The sequence below is a fragment of the Diadema antillarum genome, unplaced genomic scaffold (assembly GCF_040938485.1).
Source record: "Diadema antillarum isolate AM-2024a unplaced genomic scaffold, OU_Dant_1.0 seq00002484_RagTag, whole genome shotgun sequence".
Classification (NCBI taxonomy): Eukaryota; Metazoa; Echinodermata; class Echinoidea; order Diadematoida; family Diadematidae; genus Diadema; species Diadema antillarum.
The window spans coordinates 39199-52785 of record NW_027273089.1 but is presented as its reverse complement, the minus strand read 5'-3'; the positions used below and the strand labels follow the sequence as shown (position 1 = coordinate 52785).

The window sequence follows — 13587 nt, the reverse complement described above, 5'->3', positions numbered from 1 at the left end:
TAAGAGATAGATAGATTGATAGATGGATAGATAAATAGATATATAGTTACATATGTATAGAAAGATAGAGAGAGACTTTAAGCAAGAAGATGCAATTGATACCTTCTTACCCAGTTTTAAGCCAAGTGAATACATGTTAAGTCATTGACTGTCTTATAATAAAACCAACGAAAGAAAGAGATTGCTCATAGATAATAATGCCTTGCAATCACACAAGATACCTTGACCATTTAAAACAGCAGGGCCTGGATAAGTCTACATCTGTTTGATAAAATTGAAAACAGGCAAGTTGTCAGGCAATATTTACCTGAAATTTATTGATATTTTTTTAATGTGATTCGATGTTTGCTAATGAGTTGCATGAGAGACTTCCCAGGAGTTGTATAATATCTGCACACTAAATCTTTTTTCTCCTTTTTCTCTACAGAGCTGTGGACAAATTAGTCATACTCTGGAACCCAGTAAGCATCTCAGCAAAGTCAGAGTAGACTAGCTTCAGACTAGTTTTATTTTTTTTAAAAGAAGAACAAAAGTAATTAAAGATCTTATTTTGGACTTGGTTGTTCATCGATTTTAGGCTCATGACGGAGACTTGTGATGTCCTAAAACTCAGCTGAAACTTTGAAATCCAGGAGAGCATTTCTTGCTGCCTTTTTTATTAAGAGAATATCCTATACAAACCCACAAATATGTAAATATATATGTATGCATATATGTTTGAATGCACATGTATGTGTGTATGCATTTGTATGTTTATGTGCCTGTAATGTTGTTTGTATGTTACTTTATACATTGGTATGTGTTTATTGTATGGGTGTGTGACCATAGAACGACTACAGTATTTATTTTCTTCACCCTTCAAATTTGATGTATCAGGGTTTTGATCAATGATTGCTGTAGTTTGCTTGAGATCCTCATCTTGTACTTATGCCTCCACAAGAATCATTGAAGAGTTCTGTGAGTTCAGAGGAATAATGTTTATTTCACCCCTTCCCCCTTCAATCATGTTTTTGTTTGCTTTACAGATTTCTGCAGAAATGATGTACACCTTGGAAGGTCATTCAAGGTATATGAGAAATAGAGACATTGCGGTGAAGACAGCTTTATGTGTATGAAACCCACAGTGATCCCAAGAAACAAGGCATCTGTATAATCTTTAGAAAAGTACAAGCAAAAAAAAAAAAAAAAAAAAAAAAACTAAGCAAAAGTAAAAATAAAAACAAAAAACAAAATGAAACAAAATCATCAGAAACTTTATGATCAGGGCCCCGTTGCAAGAAACTCAAATTGCGTTTAAACGCAACTCACATCCTACGCAAGTATCTCACGCAACTTGCGTAGGATACTTGCGCGCCGTTGCTAGAAAAGACTTGCGTTTGATTGCAACTTGCGTGTGATTGATAAACGCGCAATCGGAACGAATTGTCATGGACGAGCCTAATTTCCGGTATTTCCCCGAAAAAACGGAACGCGCGTCTAGTCAGCGTAGCTCTCAGTCGTCTGCTCCCTGCCTGTTGCTGCTCCACCGGTGAGTATTGGTAAAAATGAAGTCGACTAATACGTTTTGGCCGTTAAAATGATGGTATTTTGCGTGAATTATTAACAGCTTCAATTAATTAACGTACATTGAAAGCATAGATAAGTTCTTTTCGTTCTATAAGCATTTCACGGGCTATAGTTTCCTGTAGTTACGTGCTCACGATCGTACGGTCGTGCGGGTGAAGATGCTGATGTGTAGTATTAGAACTGGCTCAGCTCAGTGGCTGTAGTTTCGAATGCGTGAATATCCGCTGAACGCTGTGAAATATGCTGTATTTCCGTTCCACATAAGGTCTAAATCGTCTGACGCTACTTGTGTTTGTGGTAGATGTTATTAGAAGAAAATATTATAGGGCCAACACTGCAGAAACCCTTGTTTCAGGCCTAACAGCGTTAGAAAAACTGTTAGCCCTAGCCTACACTGCTAGTTTTGTTTCAGTGTTTGCCTGTTCATTTGCTTTAGTTTTGGGTTGGTTGTTGCACTTGTATAGCATTAGCAATGCGAACTAATGTGTATTAAACGTACGTTTATTGATAGTCTTAACTTGTTTTATTATGATGAGAAATATAGCCTGAGGCTGAGCCAATCTTATTAAACATGTTACTGAGTTTAAAAAAAAAAAAATCCTTGGGACAGACATTTATGGCAGGGAGTGGTGAGAACTGCTTAAGACCAAGGACATTTAGCGTACACAAGCCCATGATTGGTACAGCCTAGCCCTACTAGGGTGTAGTAGTGTAGGCCTAGACATATTCTTTTTCTTCTGGTTGTTTACTGTCCAACACCCCTTATTTGGGACCAACCGGACAGGGTTTCAAAGGACATTCTTTGTAACACTGAAGCTGATTTAAATCATACAAGTAATAAATAATTCACAAAGCAGTCTTGTATAGAACTACTAGTAGTAGTACTAGTACATGTAGCTACAAGCTAAATCTAACGTTAGACCTATAACTGTTACATGTTTGAAATCTTGATACAGCCTGCTAGGCTGCTACCTCATAAAATTCATAGTAAACAGGGCAGCAAAGACCTGAAGCTTCCCAAAAAAGTTTTTGATCTTTATGACCTCTTGCCAAACTTGATATCAAGTTGGAAATTAGCAGGCGAGTTTAGACGCGGTTCTTGTTTTGGACCGCTGTTCACCAGTTGTTGCTCACTGAATCGTGATTGAATAGTCGTCTTGTGCAAGTGAAGTTGGTTGTCATATTTGGTAAACAGTAGCCAGATTACAAATGACTAGTGAGCTCACAGAGATATTTACATTTAATGCTAGTCAGCCTCGCCTCCAGACAGCACTGTGCCATGATTGTTACAGCTACATGATTTTTATTGGTGATAATGTTTAAGCGTGCAAATTAATGTAGTTGTATTACAGTGCATAGAAATTGTGACATTTTTGTGTGTGTGTGTGTACGAATCAAGGACCTTTGTGCCTAGCATGGCACAAGATAAGGTATCATAAATTCCATTAGTTTTTTGCAAAATTTTTATATAATTTTCATATCTCTAATATGCATTTAGAATGTCATTATATTGACAAACAATCTTCCGAAAGATACACTCAGGACTTCATCTATAGCATGAAAATCATGAAGTGTACCAAACTTGAGCATGTTACTCTACATAGCACTTAGAACCTATTCCTAATCAAATGCACAGTTTTTCTTATGCTGGTCCAGCTTATTAAAAGCATTAGCAGAGCATGCTGAGACCACATCTTCTGAGAATTCTACATATGGACCAATGTTGGCAAAAAAAAGAAGAGAAAAAATACTTGCTCACATCCAATTTAATGACATACAATTTTCCAAGCTTCATTGAGTGACCACGAGTTCTTCCAACACTGTTAGGACTCAACATGTCAAACTTAGTGTGACAATGACCATGCAAATATTTGTACACATCTATCCTGTCCCCTCTTTTTGCCTGTATATTACTGAGAGGTGGTAGGGATAGATGACACAGACTAGAAGAGTATGACAAATGTCTCATTCCTGGAATCATTTCAGTAGTCCTTCTTTGAATACTTTCAGGTAGTCTCCTTTGCTCCCCTAGTTTGATTGTTACATAGACAAATTGATGAGTGAAGAATAATTTGTTGATGATTGTACTGTCCATTAACAGCCTGGACTTTTTTATGACATTGTTACACCTCCGTTATCTTGTGGGGTAACGTTATTCTGTGATTTATGCACTGACCTGTGGATATGGTATTTCATTTCCAGATTATTTCATAATGGATTGCTCACACAATGAAGTGGACTAAAATTCAGTACCAATACAGATGCTTTCATAGTGACTATACAAGTCTGCAAAGTCAGCTGTCATAGTCCTAATGTCATGTTAACTGATGTTAACTATTAAATGATGTTAACTGATTTGAAATTAATCACTAACTGAATTTTTCTGTTGCAATGGTTCTGAAATTTATCTTAAGCACACATTTTCTCTCTGTTATTTTTCAGGTTGTTAGCTCATATCATCAAGATGGTAAGTCATTTTCAGAATCTGTGTTTTATTGTCATTGCCAAATTGAAGTTAATAATTGTGTAATATACTCTGCATGTCTGTGTTGCCAATACAAATGAGAAGTTTGAATGAACAATTCTGGCTGTAATTTGGCATTCTTCACTTAAAGTAAATTATAACTGATTTTCCAATGCTGGATCTGTTATTTCATGTTTTCTGTAGAAAATAAAACAACAGCAAACACAAACTAACAAACAACTCTTAGATATCCATCCAAAATAAGCAGGGCATGAAAATACAAAGGATACTATATTCCCAACATGAATGTGGACTGAGTGACAGCAGCAGTAGTACTAATGCATATCCATTAAAGCTTGACATAACTTTGTCATAAAAGGTTGCAAATCTTTCAGTTTTGGTGGAATCATATCTGGATAGGAACTCTGTACACCATATGATGTATTGATCAATATCAGGAAATTATGAAGAATATTTAGAATGTTTCACATTACATGTTAATAATAAAGCATTCAGTTAACCTTTTTCAGAAAGCAAGGTGACTGATATTACCCTAAAAATTATGTTAGTGACAAGTTCCATTACTTTTTTTGTATCACTTGCACACCAAAAAAAAAAAAATAAATAAAATCCTTCAAGATGTTGCAATTGTACTTCTAAGCATTTTCCATGTCCGAAAATGAGAGTATCAGCATTTTTGCCAAACTTCATTTTGTATTAGGTTTTTCAGTAAAGTGTTAGCATACATCGCTATTGGAGGTAGCAATATATTCATAATTTATAGTTTTCATGAAGAAAAATAAATTATGTAAACGGACATTAAACTATACATTTAGTGAAATCTGCATTTTTCCCTCTTAAATTTCAGGAAGATCTGTCAAGAAGAAGAAGAAGAAACTGGACAGACAGAGAGGCTATGGCTTTGTGCCAATTTGTGGGCAGACATAAGTCTGCCCTGTTTGGCAAGGCAGGCCATGCCAGCGTTCCGGTAAGTTAGCCTGTACTGAAAGCTTTTACACAAACTTATATTAACACTTGCTTCATGAGAACTTCACTATTCATTCTGATTGTTTTGGTGCAATACTGCCTGTATTTTTAGCTATTTTAGTGAGCTATTGCGATCGCTTTTCATCCGGCGTACGTCGTGCGTAAACTTTTACATTTTCATCTTCTTCTTGAGGACCCCTTGACCGATTTTCAACAAACTTGGCAGGTAGCATCCCAAGGGGGATAGGATCTCAATTTGTTCAAGTGGGCACCAAACCCCCAAATCCCCCAAAATTAAGGAATCTTAAAAAATCTTCTTCTGTAGAACCAGTAGTGATAGACCTAAGTTTATACTATGAATTAGTGCATTGATGACTGTAGTTTCAAGTTTGTTCATAGCAGACTCAGGGGTGCCCCCCCCCCCCCTGGGACCCAGGGGAGGGGGTGGGGAGGGGTCCTAATGGGGCCCAAATTGTACATTTTCATCTTTTCTTGAAAATGCCATTAAGAATTTTCATTCCCATCAAATGGGCACTATGCCCCACCTGGGGGCCTAGGGGGGTTAAATTTGGACGGACATTGTAAATTTTCATCTTTTTATTGAAAACACTATCACTAATTTTCACCAAACTTGGCAGGAAGCATCCCTAGGGGAATAGAATCTCAATTACATCAAAATGGCAACATACCCCACCTGGGGGGGGGGGGGGGGGGGGGGGGGGCAGGGGTGCCCCCCCCCCCCCCAATTCCTGTAAGGAATCTTTACAAATTTCCTCTAGAACTGGAAATGATTGAGATAAATAGTGGTGAAAGATGTGAAGGTGTAGTCCAGAATATTATAAATCAATAATACATGTCTCTGCTCATATTGTATGTAGTCATAATTACTTTCTTCATTTTCATTTATGTTTTCAGGTGGAAAAGCGGAAAAAGAGGTATTGGAGGAAGGCAACCATACATTTGAAAGCAGTGGGGTTTTCCAGGGAGGAGGAGGAAGTGAGAAGAAAGTGGCAGGACCTCAAGCAGAGGGCGCTGAAATACAAGACAGCAAGAAATGCAACGGGTAACGTTACATACCGATGCATGTCTTTTCTGTTCACAGTCGCCGTATTCTTGTAATGTTTCACCATGCATTTATAGCATTTTTCATGCAAACATTACTGAAAAGAAATGAAGTATGATTTGAATGGGAAATGCATTGTCATGATTCTGTAAACACCCATACACCTAAACACACCAATCCATGCCTTAACAGAGCAATATGACATTTATCATATTTTATTGACGCTGAAGAATTCAATGTTGCAATTTACACTGAAATTATTGGTTACAGCTCGTTATTCCGAAGGTTCATTGTTTTGAATTTCCTTTTTGGATAAACCAATCTTCGGAATAACAAACCTTCGGCATAACGCCACAAATTTTCAGATTAACAAACCCTTTTTCATTTTCGGATTAACGAACCTCTAGGAATAGGGAATTTGCGTATTAACGACCCTTCGGAATAACGAACCTTCGGAATAGCGAACCTTTGGAATAACGAACAGCACCCGAAATTATCGTCAGACTACATATTGCATTGATTTTAAGTGAAAAGTTAAATAAACCTGTCTGGCACCATTTCGTATTTGCTTGCAATATATTGAAAGAGCATACCAAGAAACTTACTTCGATGACACAATTTGATGGGATGATGAGTTTCATATTATTTTGAGATAAAGACTAAAAGTTGGTTTATACCAACTTTTAGTGCAAAAGGATATAGGTTAACTCGGTATGAAGGACAACTCAGCCCACTTTATTTCAGACAATTTATACGCAGTTAGTGATCGCCATGCATAGGCACGTATGTTCATTTTTTAGACGCGCCAAAGGGGTTCTTTGATGTTTGTGTTGTATCAACTCGGCCCAAAACTGCGACCAGCCAGAACATGATGCGCTCCCATACACGCTTTACAGTCCAGAGGGACAACTCAGCCCTGCCATCCAAGTGGGCCGAGTTGTCCCTGAGTCCGAGTTAGCCTGACCCCGATCAGATAAGTTCAGATATGCAAACATTTATTGTTGATATTTTGCATTTTTCATCGTTATCCAACGAATATCTTGTTCTTAAAGCATTATTCATTACATTCTTTTAGGCATACATGCACATTTTGGACCGAAAATTCAATTGACAGATTTGCAGGCACACCATAACTATGTTTTGCCTCAAACTTCAGTCCATTTATTCTTTTGAAGCATCTGCTGTTTTTTATAATATTTGTACAAATCTGTATCCGATTTCAGTGTAATTCGTTACAATGATTGCAGTGAACAAATATCTAAACCCAAATGACACGAAACATCAACATCGTACAAAAGTAACAAAAAAAATCACACAGCTTAGTGTTGAATCAATGCATTTATTACAGTTGGGCAAACAGCCTCTGTCAGAATAATCATATTTCTTTAATATCTTGGTACTGTGTCATTAGTCATTGTAATGGCTTTTTCTAAATAAAATTAAGCTTTGGTGAGTTGAATTAATCACCAAAACAAGCACACTAAAGATACATATACATGTAATCTACACAACTCTTCAATTTCCAGATGTTGTATTGGTGCAATTGATAGTTGTATGTACAGCCTCTGCAATTTTTTCCAGTCATATCCTAGCCCGGTGTCAACAGTGATCATAATGATTGCTATGAACAACCAATTAGTCCCAGATGAATTGAAGCAAACACCATTTCTTTCAAAACAACACATTGATAGTATGCAATTGATACACCTTAATCCCTCACTAGATCATATAAGTCCTCATATACGGATTCATAATTCAAATTACTTTTGCAATTTTTTCCAGTCATAACCTATAACCCGGTGTCAAAAGTGATCTTAATGATTGCTATGAACAACTGATTAGTCCCAAATGAATTGAAGCAAACAGCATTTCTACCGAAACAAACACATTTAAAGCATGCAATTGATACATATTTAATCCCTCACTAGGTCATTTAAGTCCTCATACATGGATTCATAATTCAAATTACCTTTGCATGTTCTTTTCAGTCATATCCTAGCCCGGTGTCAAAAGTGATCATAATGCTTGCAATGATCAACAGATTAGTCCCAAATGAATTGAAGCAAACTGCTGTAATTTACACAACTCTTTGATTTTCAGATAATATTGTATTATTGTATTGGTGCAATTGATAGTTGTACGTACAGCCTCTGCATTTTTTCCAGTCATATCCTAACCCAGTGTCAACAGTGATCACAATGATTGCTATGAACAACCAATTAGTCCCAGATGAATCGAAGCAAACAGCATTTATAATGAAACAAACACATTGATAGTATGTGATTTTGATAAACTGAAATCCCTCACTAGATCATTTATGGATTGATAATTCAAATTAGTTTTGTGTCATATATGATACCTCTCATCTTATACAAAACTTCTAACATGCAGATCATTGACTGAGTTTATTATTGATTGTAGGGAAACAGCAAATTGCTTTTCCTATTGAATGTAGGGCAACCAGAAAACATGCACAAATTGGCAAATGTATTGGAAGGAGGGATCCTTTTACCATTGTGATTGCTACAGATAACTGAAATAAGCAGTATATTACATAATGAGGCAAGACATGGCCTCTAAGCTCTATCGACCAGAGGGTTCAACCACACGTCACTCAGAGATCACAATGTGTTACAGAAGCAGGTGTTCCCTTTGTAGGTAGTATCAGTATATGAGCAGACAGTCACAGTGTATTGGAATTTTATTCCAAGTTCTGGCCAAACATAGTCATCTATTAAAGTCTATCTCTCTCAACTATAAGTGTATTGTTCCCTGTGTGATATGTACGCATAGCATGTCAGTTCAAATATGTTGACTGATGTTACAAATGTTACAAATCAACATACAAGTTACCGACTGTTGACACGTTATGTTACATGCAGGTGGAGGAAGCCTTGAAATCAAACCCTTGATGGAGGCGGTGCTTGAAGTGTTGGCCAAGGAAGCTGTTGTAGGTGTAAAGGGACAGGAGACTGAAGCGGGGTTCAGTTCATCTCAGGTTGGTAAAGTGTTTTGTGGCCATTTATCATGTTTTTTTAATGGGCCTTTTAATGTTTATTGTTCAATTTCACCAAAATGAAGTTTCCAACAAAACATTCAAATTCCTGTCATTTTCTAATCAAGAAGTAGGCCTTTGTGTTCATTTTTTTTATTGTAGGAATAAACCATTGTAAAAGGAATTACATTTTGATTAAAAGACTTGAATAATGAATTACTTTAATGCATCACTATTTCGTTCAAAGGTTTATTTCTGTTTCAAGTTATATGTCATAAAATTGATAGCTAATAAGGAAAGATGCATGAAGTAAATCCCAAAAGATAATCTTTTAATTGATGATTGTGTAAGAATAGTCATCTTCAATACATAACATTAGCTATTACCAATTTGATTGTGTTTACCGTTTGTCCCTTTAATAGAGCACCAACGAAAGCGAAAATGACACTGCCTCAAATCTTTTGAGGCAGCTGCTCGAAGGGACGGCATCCTCCCCAGTGCTCCCGATTTCCACTCCAGTTCAACAACCAACTCCCATAACTCCAGATCGTCCAGCTTCCCTCCCCCCTGCAACTGATTCCCCTGCAACCCACCCGACAGCATCTCTTCCTTCTGCAACATGCCCCTTTGAAATTCCTTTCCCTACTCCACATCCCCCCACGACCCATCCACCTGCTAGTCAGCAGCTCGTTGCGTTGGAAAGGGAGCGTCTTATTATTTTGAGGCAGCAAAATTCCCACCTTGAGAGAATAGCAAACTCTCTTGATGTTATTGCTGCTGCAATGTCAACACCTAACTTGTGTTAATTCTATAATGTTCTTTTTTATACCATGAATGTAATTGTATGTGTTGAGATGGGACTGCAGTTTGCCATATTTTCTGTGAGATGATGACAAACCTGTTATGAATTATGAAACCGAAAAATGACATTTTAAAAGAATTTACATTTTATTGGATGTTAATTGGTTTTGAAAAGGCTTAGATATCCAGAAACAAAGAAATCCTAGTGACAGTTTTATTCTCATAATAGGACCATTTACTTCATTATTTGTTTGGATATCTGTGCCACTTACTGGACAAGTTAACTTTCATTCATACATGTGGATTTAGTAAATGCAAGAATAAAAAGGAGATCATATCAGTGAGAGTTTTAGGAAAATCAGACAATCCATTAAAAATTTACAGATTTTTAAGGTTTTTGCACAATCACTGCTGAATGAGAAGACTACTACAGTGTGTAAAGTCACATGCAAACAACGATATAAAAAATATAAAAAGAATTTCACTTTTTTTGAAAAAAAGTTGACATTTCCTCGACTCATCATTGTCATAAGTTAAGGGTAATTTTATTCCCCCTTCCCTTTTGAAAGAAGGAAGTCAAGTGTTCTTTGACTATGCGAGAAAAGTGTGAATATCTTGATTTTTCTTCTTATTTTCTTTACATTGTTCTACACAAATGGCATCACAAGCTGTACTAGTCTTCTCAACTAACAATGAAGAAGCAGAAACTTCAAAAGTTGATGACTTTTAAAATGATTGTCTGATTTCAATCAAACTCTTGCTGATGTATTCTTCTATTGTATATTGCTGCATTCACTCAATCCACACATTTATGAAGGTGAACTTGTCCTTTAAAATTGGACTTCTATATTTCTAACTTTGACATGCCGTCAATCCCTCGTTTGAGGCGAGACCCCACTTTAACGAAGCTGATGGGGTGCTATACCCCCCTAACGATTCTTCGTTTGATCGTTGGTAGTCGAAGTATTTGTCCATTGCAAATTAGCTTTCTGCTCAGGCGTGACAAACCTGGAGGCCAATTATAAAGCCAGGGTTTAATGACTACAGCAGCTGTCGTATTACGTAAGAGCATGATAAGGATATCTGCCTGTGGCAGACCATTCAAAGTGAACTCAATTTTCTCTATCCTTTCTAAAGTTTTCAATTTTATATTCTATTGAGAAATTCTATGGTCATCCATTTTACATTTCGAACGAAAAAAATTGACCCGTAAATAACGAAAATACAGGAATAAGAAGGAGCTACATAGCCCATGCCAAAACCAAAACAATCTCCTCCTATCGCGGTGCCCCCCCCCCCCCGTGGCGCTGTGGCAATGACTGATGCTTAGATTAGGCAAGGGTCAAGAAACAGGTGTTTTATATCTTTGGTTTTTAAGTCATTGATTGCCAAGATATACACTGACATTATTTACGGGGGTGTAGCCTCTTCAAACGAGAGATTTGCGTCATGAATACCTCTTCAAGCAGTATGATCTTTATCAATCTTTGCAAATGGTTTGTGATTATCTCACAGAAAGTTTCAATCTGCATACCCCAAATCACCTCAATCTATTCCATCTCTTTACAAATAATGTTAACTGCTTATCCATCACAACATGCATAATCTGCATCTTCATATTAGTTCATGGGGCATTAAAAACAAATATAAACTAGAGTTGGAATTTGTCAGCACTGACAAATTAGGTGATCCGATCTATTTGGAAATCAATAATTTGAGTCCTGATCCCAATAGGCATGACCATACAGGTTTCATATGTGTTTAGGGGACATTGGCCGTGTGATGTTTGGATTCTCATTTAAAAGGGAGTCAGACTTGCCATCTTTGGTACCGAATTCCGTATACACTAATGAAGATACAGAATGAAGTATATTTGACCTTTGACCCCACTTTGCACTGCCAAGATGGCATCTGAGCAAAAAGTGGTTATTTTGTGAAATGATCCTTGTAACATGGTCTTTTGCGTGTGCAAAATATGGGAAAGCTTGGACATGTATTCACCAAGATACAGGATGAAACATTTCTGACCTTTGACCCTAATTTACCTACACAAGATGGTGTCCGATCAAGTAGTTGCTCATTTATGAAATATGTATGTGACATGAACTAAACATATGCAAAATATGGGGGTGATAGGGGCTGTTTTTCTTGAGTTATTGCAAGGACAGTTGCAGAAAGAAAGAAATACCTCAATACATCGAAGATAAGCTTTAAATTCAACCAAGTTTTTCGATGTGGTATGAAATAATGGAGGGTACAGCTACAACGTATGAAATTCTGGGAGAAATTCACCAAAGCATAAGTGAGCTAGTGCTCGATAAAGATAGTCATGTCAATTTTCATTTCCAGAGAAACTGCACTCCCATAGAGATAACACGTAAACTGGTCAAATTTGACAAGATTACTTTCAATCCATTTTTACGAGGTGATGCCGTCTTCCAATTAAATTTTTGCTAGAATATCGATGAGAGCATTTAATAAGCTACAACATACTAAAATCTGGGTGAAAATCTGCAAATTTGTGGACATTACGTCACATATTATACAATATACAAGAGGAAGTATTCTTGACCTATGACGCTCCCTTGCACAGACACGATGGCTTCTGAGGATAAAGTCATTATTTCATGAAATGATTCAGGTAACATTGTTTGATATATGTGTACAATCTCCCTTCTGTAAGGCCTATTCTAACCGAGATACAATATAAAGAACTTTTGACCTTCATGCCTCATTTCCGCAGCCATGTCTATGGAAAATATGGGGGCAATATGCTATGTATCTGCTACGATAAAGAAAAAGATGCTTTCGATCCTTGTCCCTAACATGTACATAGACAAGATGGCTCCTAATTAGAAAGTTGTTATTTCATGAAACCTTCCATATGGCTTCGGCTAAATGTGTGCACAATATGGGAGTAATATGACATGTATACAAAGGTACAGTACAAATTCTAGTCTTGACTCTTCCTTTGCTCCAGCCAACATGTCGTCTGATTAAAAAAGTCGACATTCTATGAAATGATCATGATAACTTGGTCTACGTATGTGCACAATCTGGCCCCCGTAAGGGACTGTATAATAACCAAGATACAGAAGAAAGAATTTTTGAACTTGTTATTACAGCCATGATGGCAGATGACCAAAGAGTTATTTTATCAATGTATCGTGGTCCATGTGTGCAAAGTACGGGGGTGATACCACATACAATCACAAAGCTACTGAATGAAGTATATTTGACCTTCAACCTCCTTTGCACGGACAAGATTGGGTCTAAGCAAGAAGTTGTTATTTTGTGAAATGATTGTTGTATCATGCTCTTTAAGTCTGTAAAATATGGGAAAGATACAACATGTATTCATGAATACACAGTATTAAACATTTATGACCAATGACCCAAATTTACCTACCCAAGATGGTGTCAGATGAAGTAATTATTTAATGAAGTGATGTACATGACATGTACTAAGCAAGTGCAAAATAGTGGGGTGATATTGAATTTTCTTCATTTGCTATTGCTAAGAAAATCACAGAAAGAAGAAATATCTCCATACATCGAAGCAAAGATTCATTTTCAGATAAGTTTTTTGATGTGATCCAAACATATGATGAAAAATGGATAGCCCCAGGTCTCGGCTAATACGTGTACATATTCATCGAAGGATAGTGAGCTAGTACTCTCAGAAGACAGTCGTGTCAACTTTCATTTCAA

At 36.8% G+C, this 13587-nt stretch overlaps 2 protein-coding genes across 2 annotated transcripts in view; both read left to right on the top strand.

Annotated features, from left to right (window-relative positions):
• Nucleotides 1-13587, top strand: part of LOC139714864 (WD repeat, SAM and U-box domain-containing protein 1-like) — a 34066-nt gene that overhangs the window by 6504 nt on the left and 13975 nt on the right. The window contains exons 7-8 of the mRNA XM_071626513.1: nt 428-461; nt 1026-1066. Coding sequence (XP_071482614.1) covers nt 428-461; nt 1026-1066 — 75 coding nt within the window. The remainder of the gene's footprint in view (nt 1-427; nt 462-1025; nt 1067-13587) is intronic.
• Nucleotides 4831-10234, top strand: LOC139714863 (uncharacterized). The gene is made up of 4 exons (XM_071626512.1): nt 4831-5018; nt 5933-6080; nt 8963-9078; nt 9498-10234. Exons 1-4 carry the CDS (start codon nt 4947-4949, stop codon nt 9879-9881), a joined length of 720 nt encoding a protein of 239 aa, XP_071482613.1. The 5' UTR covers nt 4831-4946; the 3' UTR covers nt 9882-10234.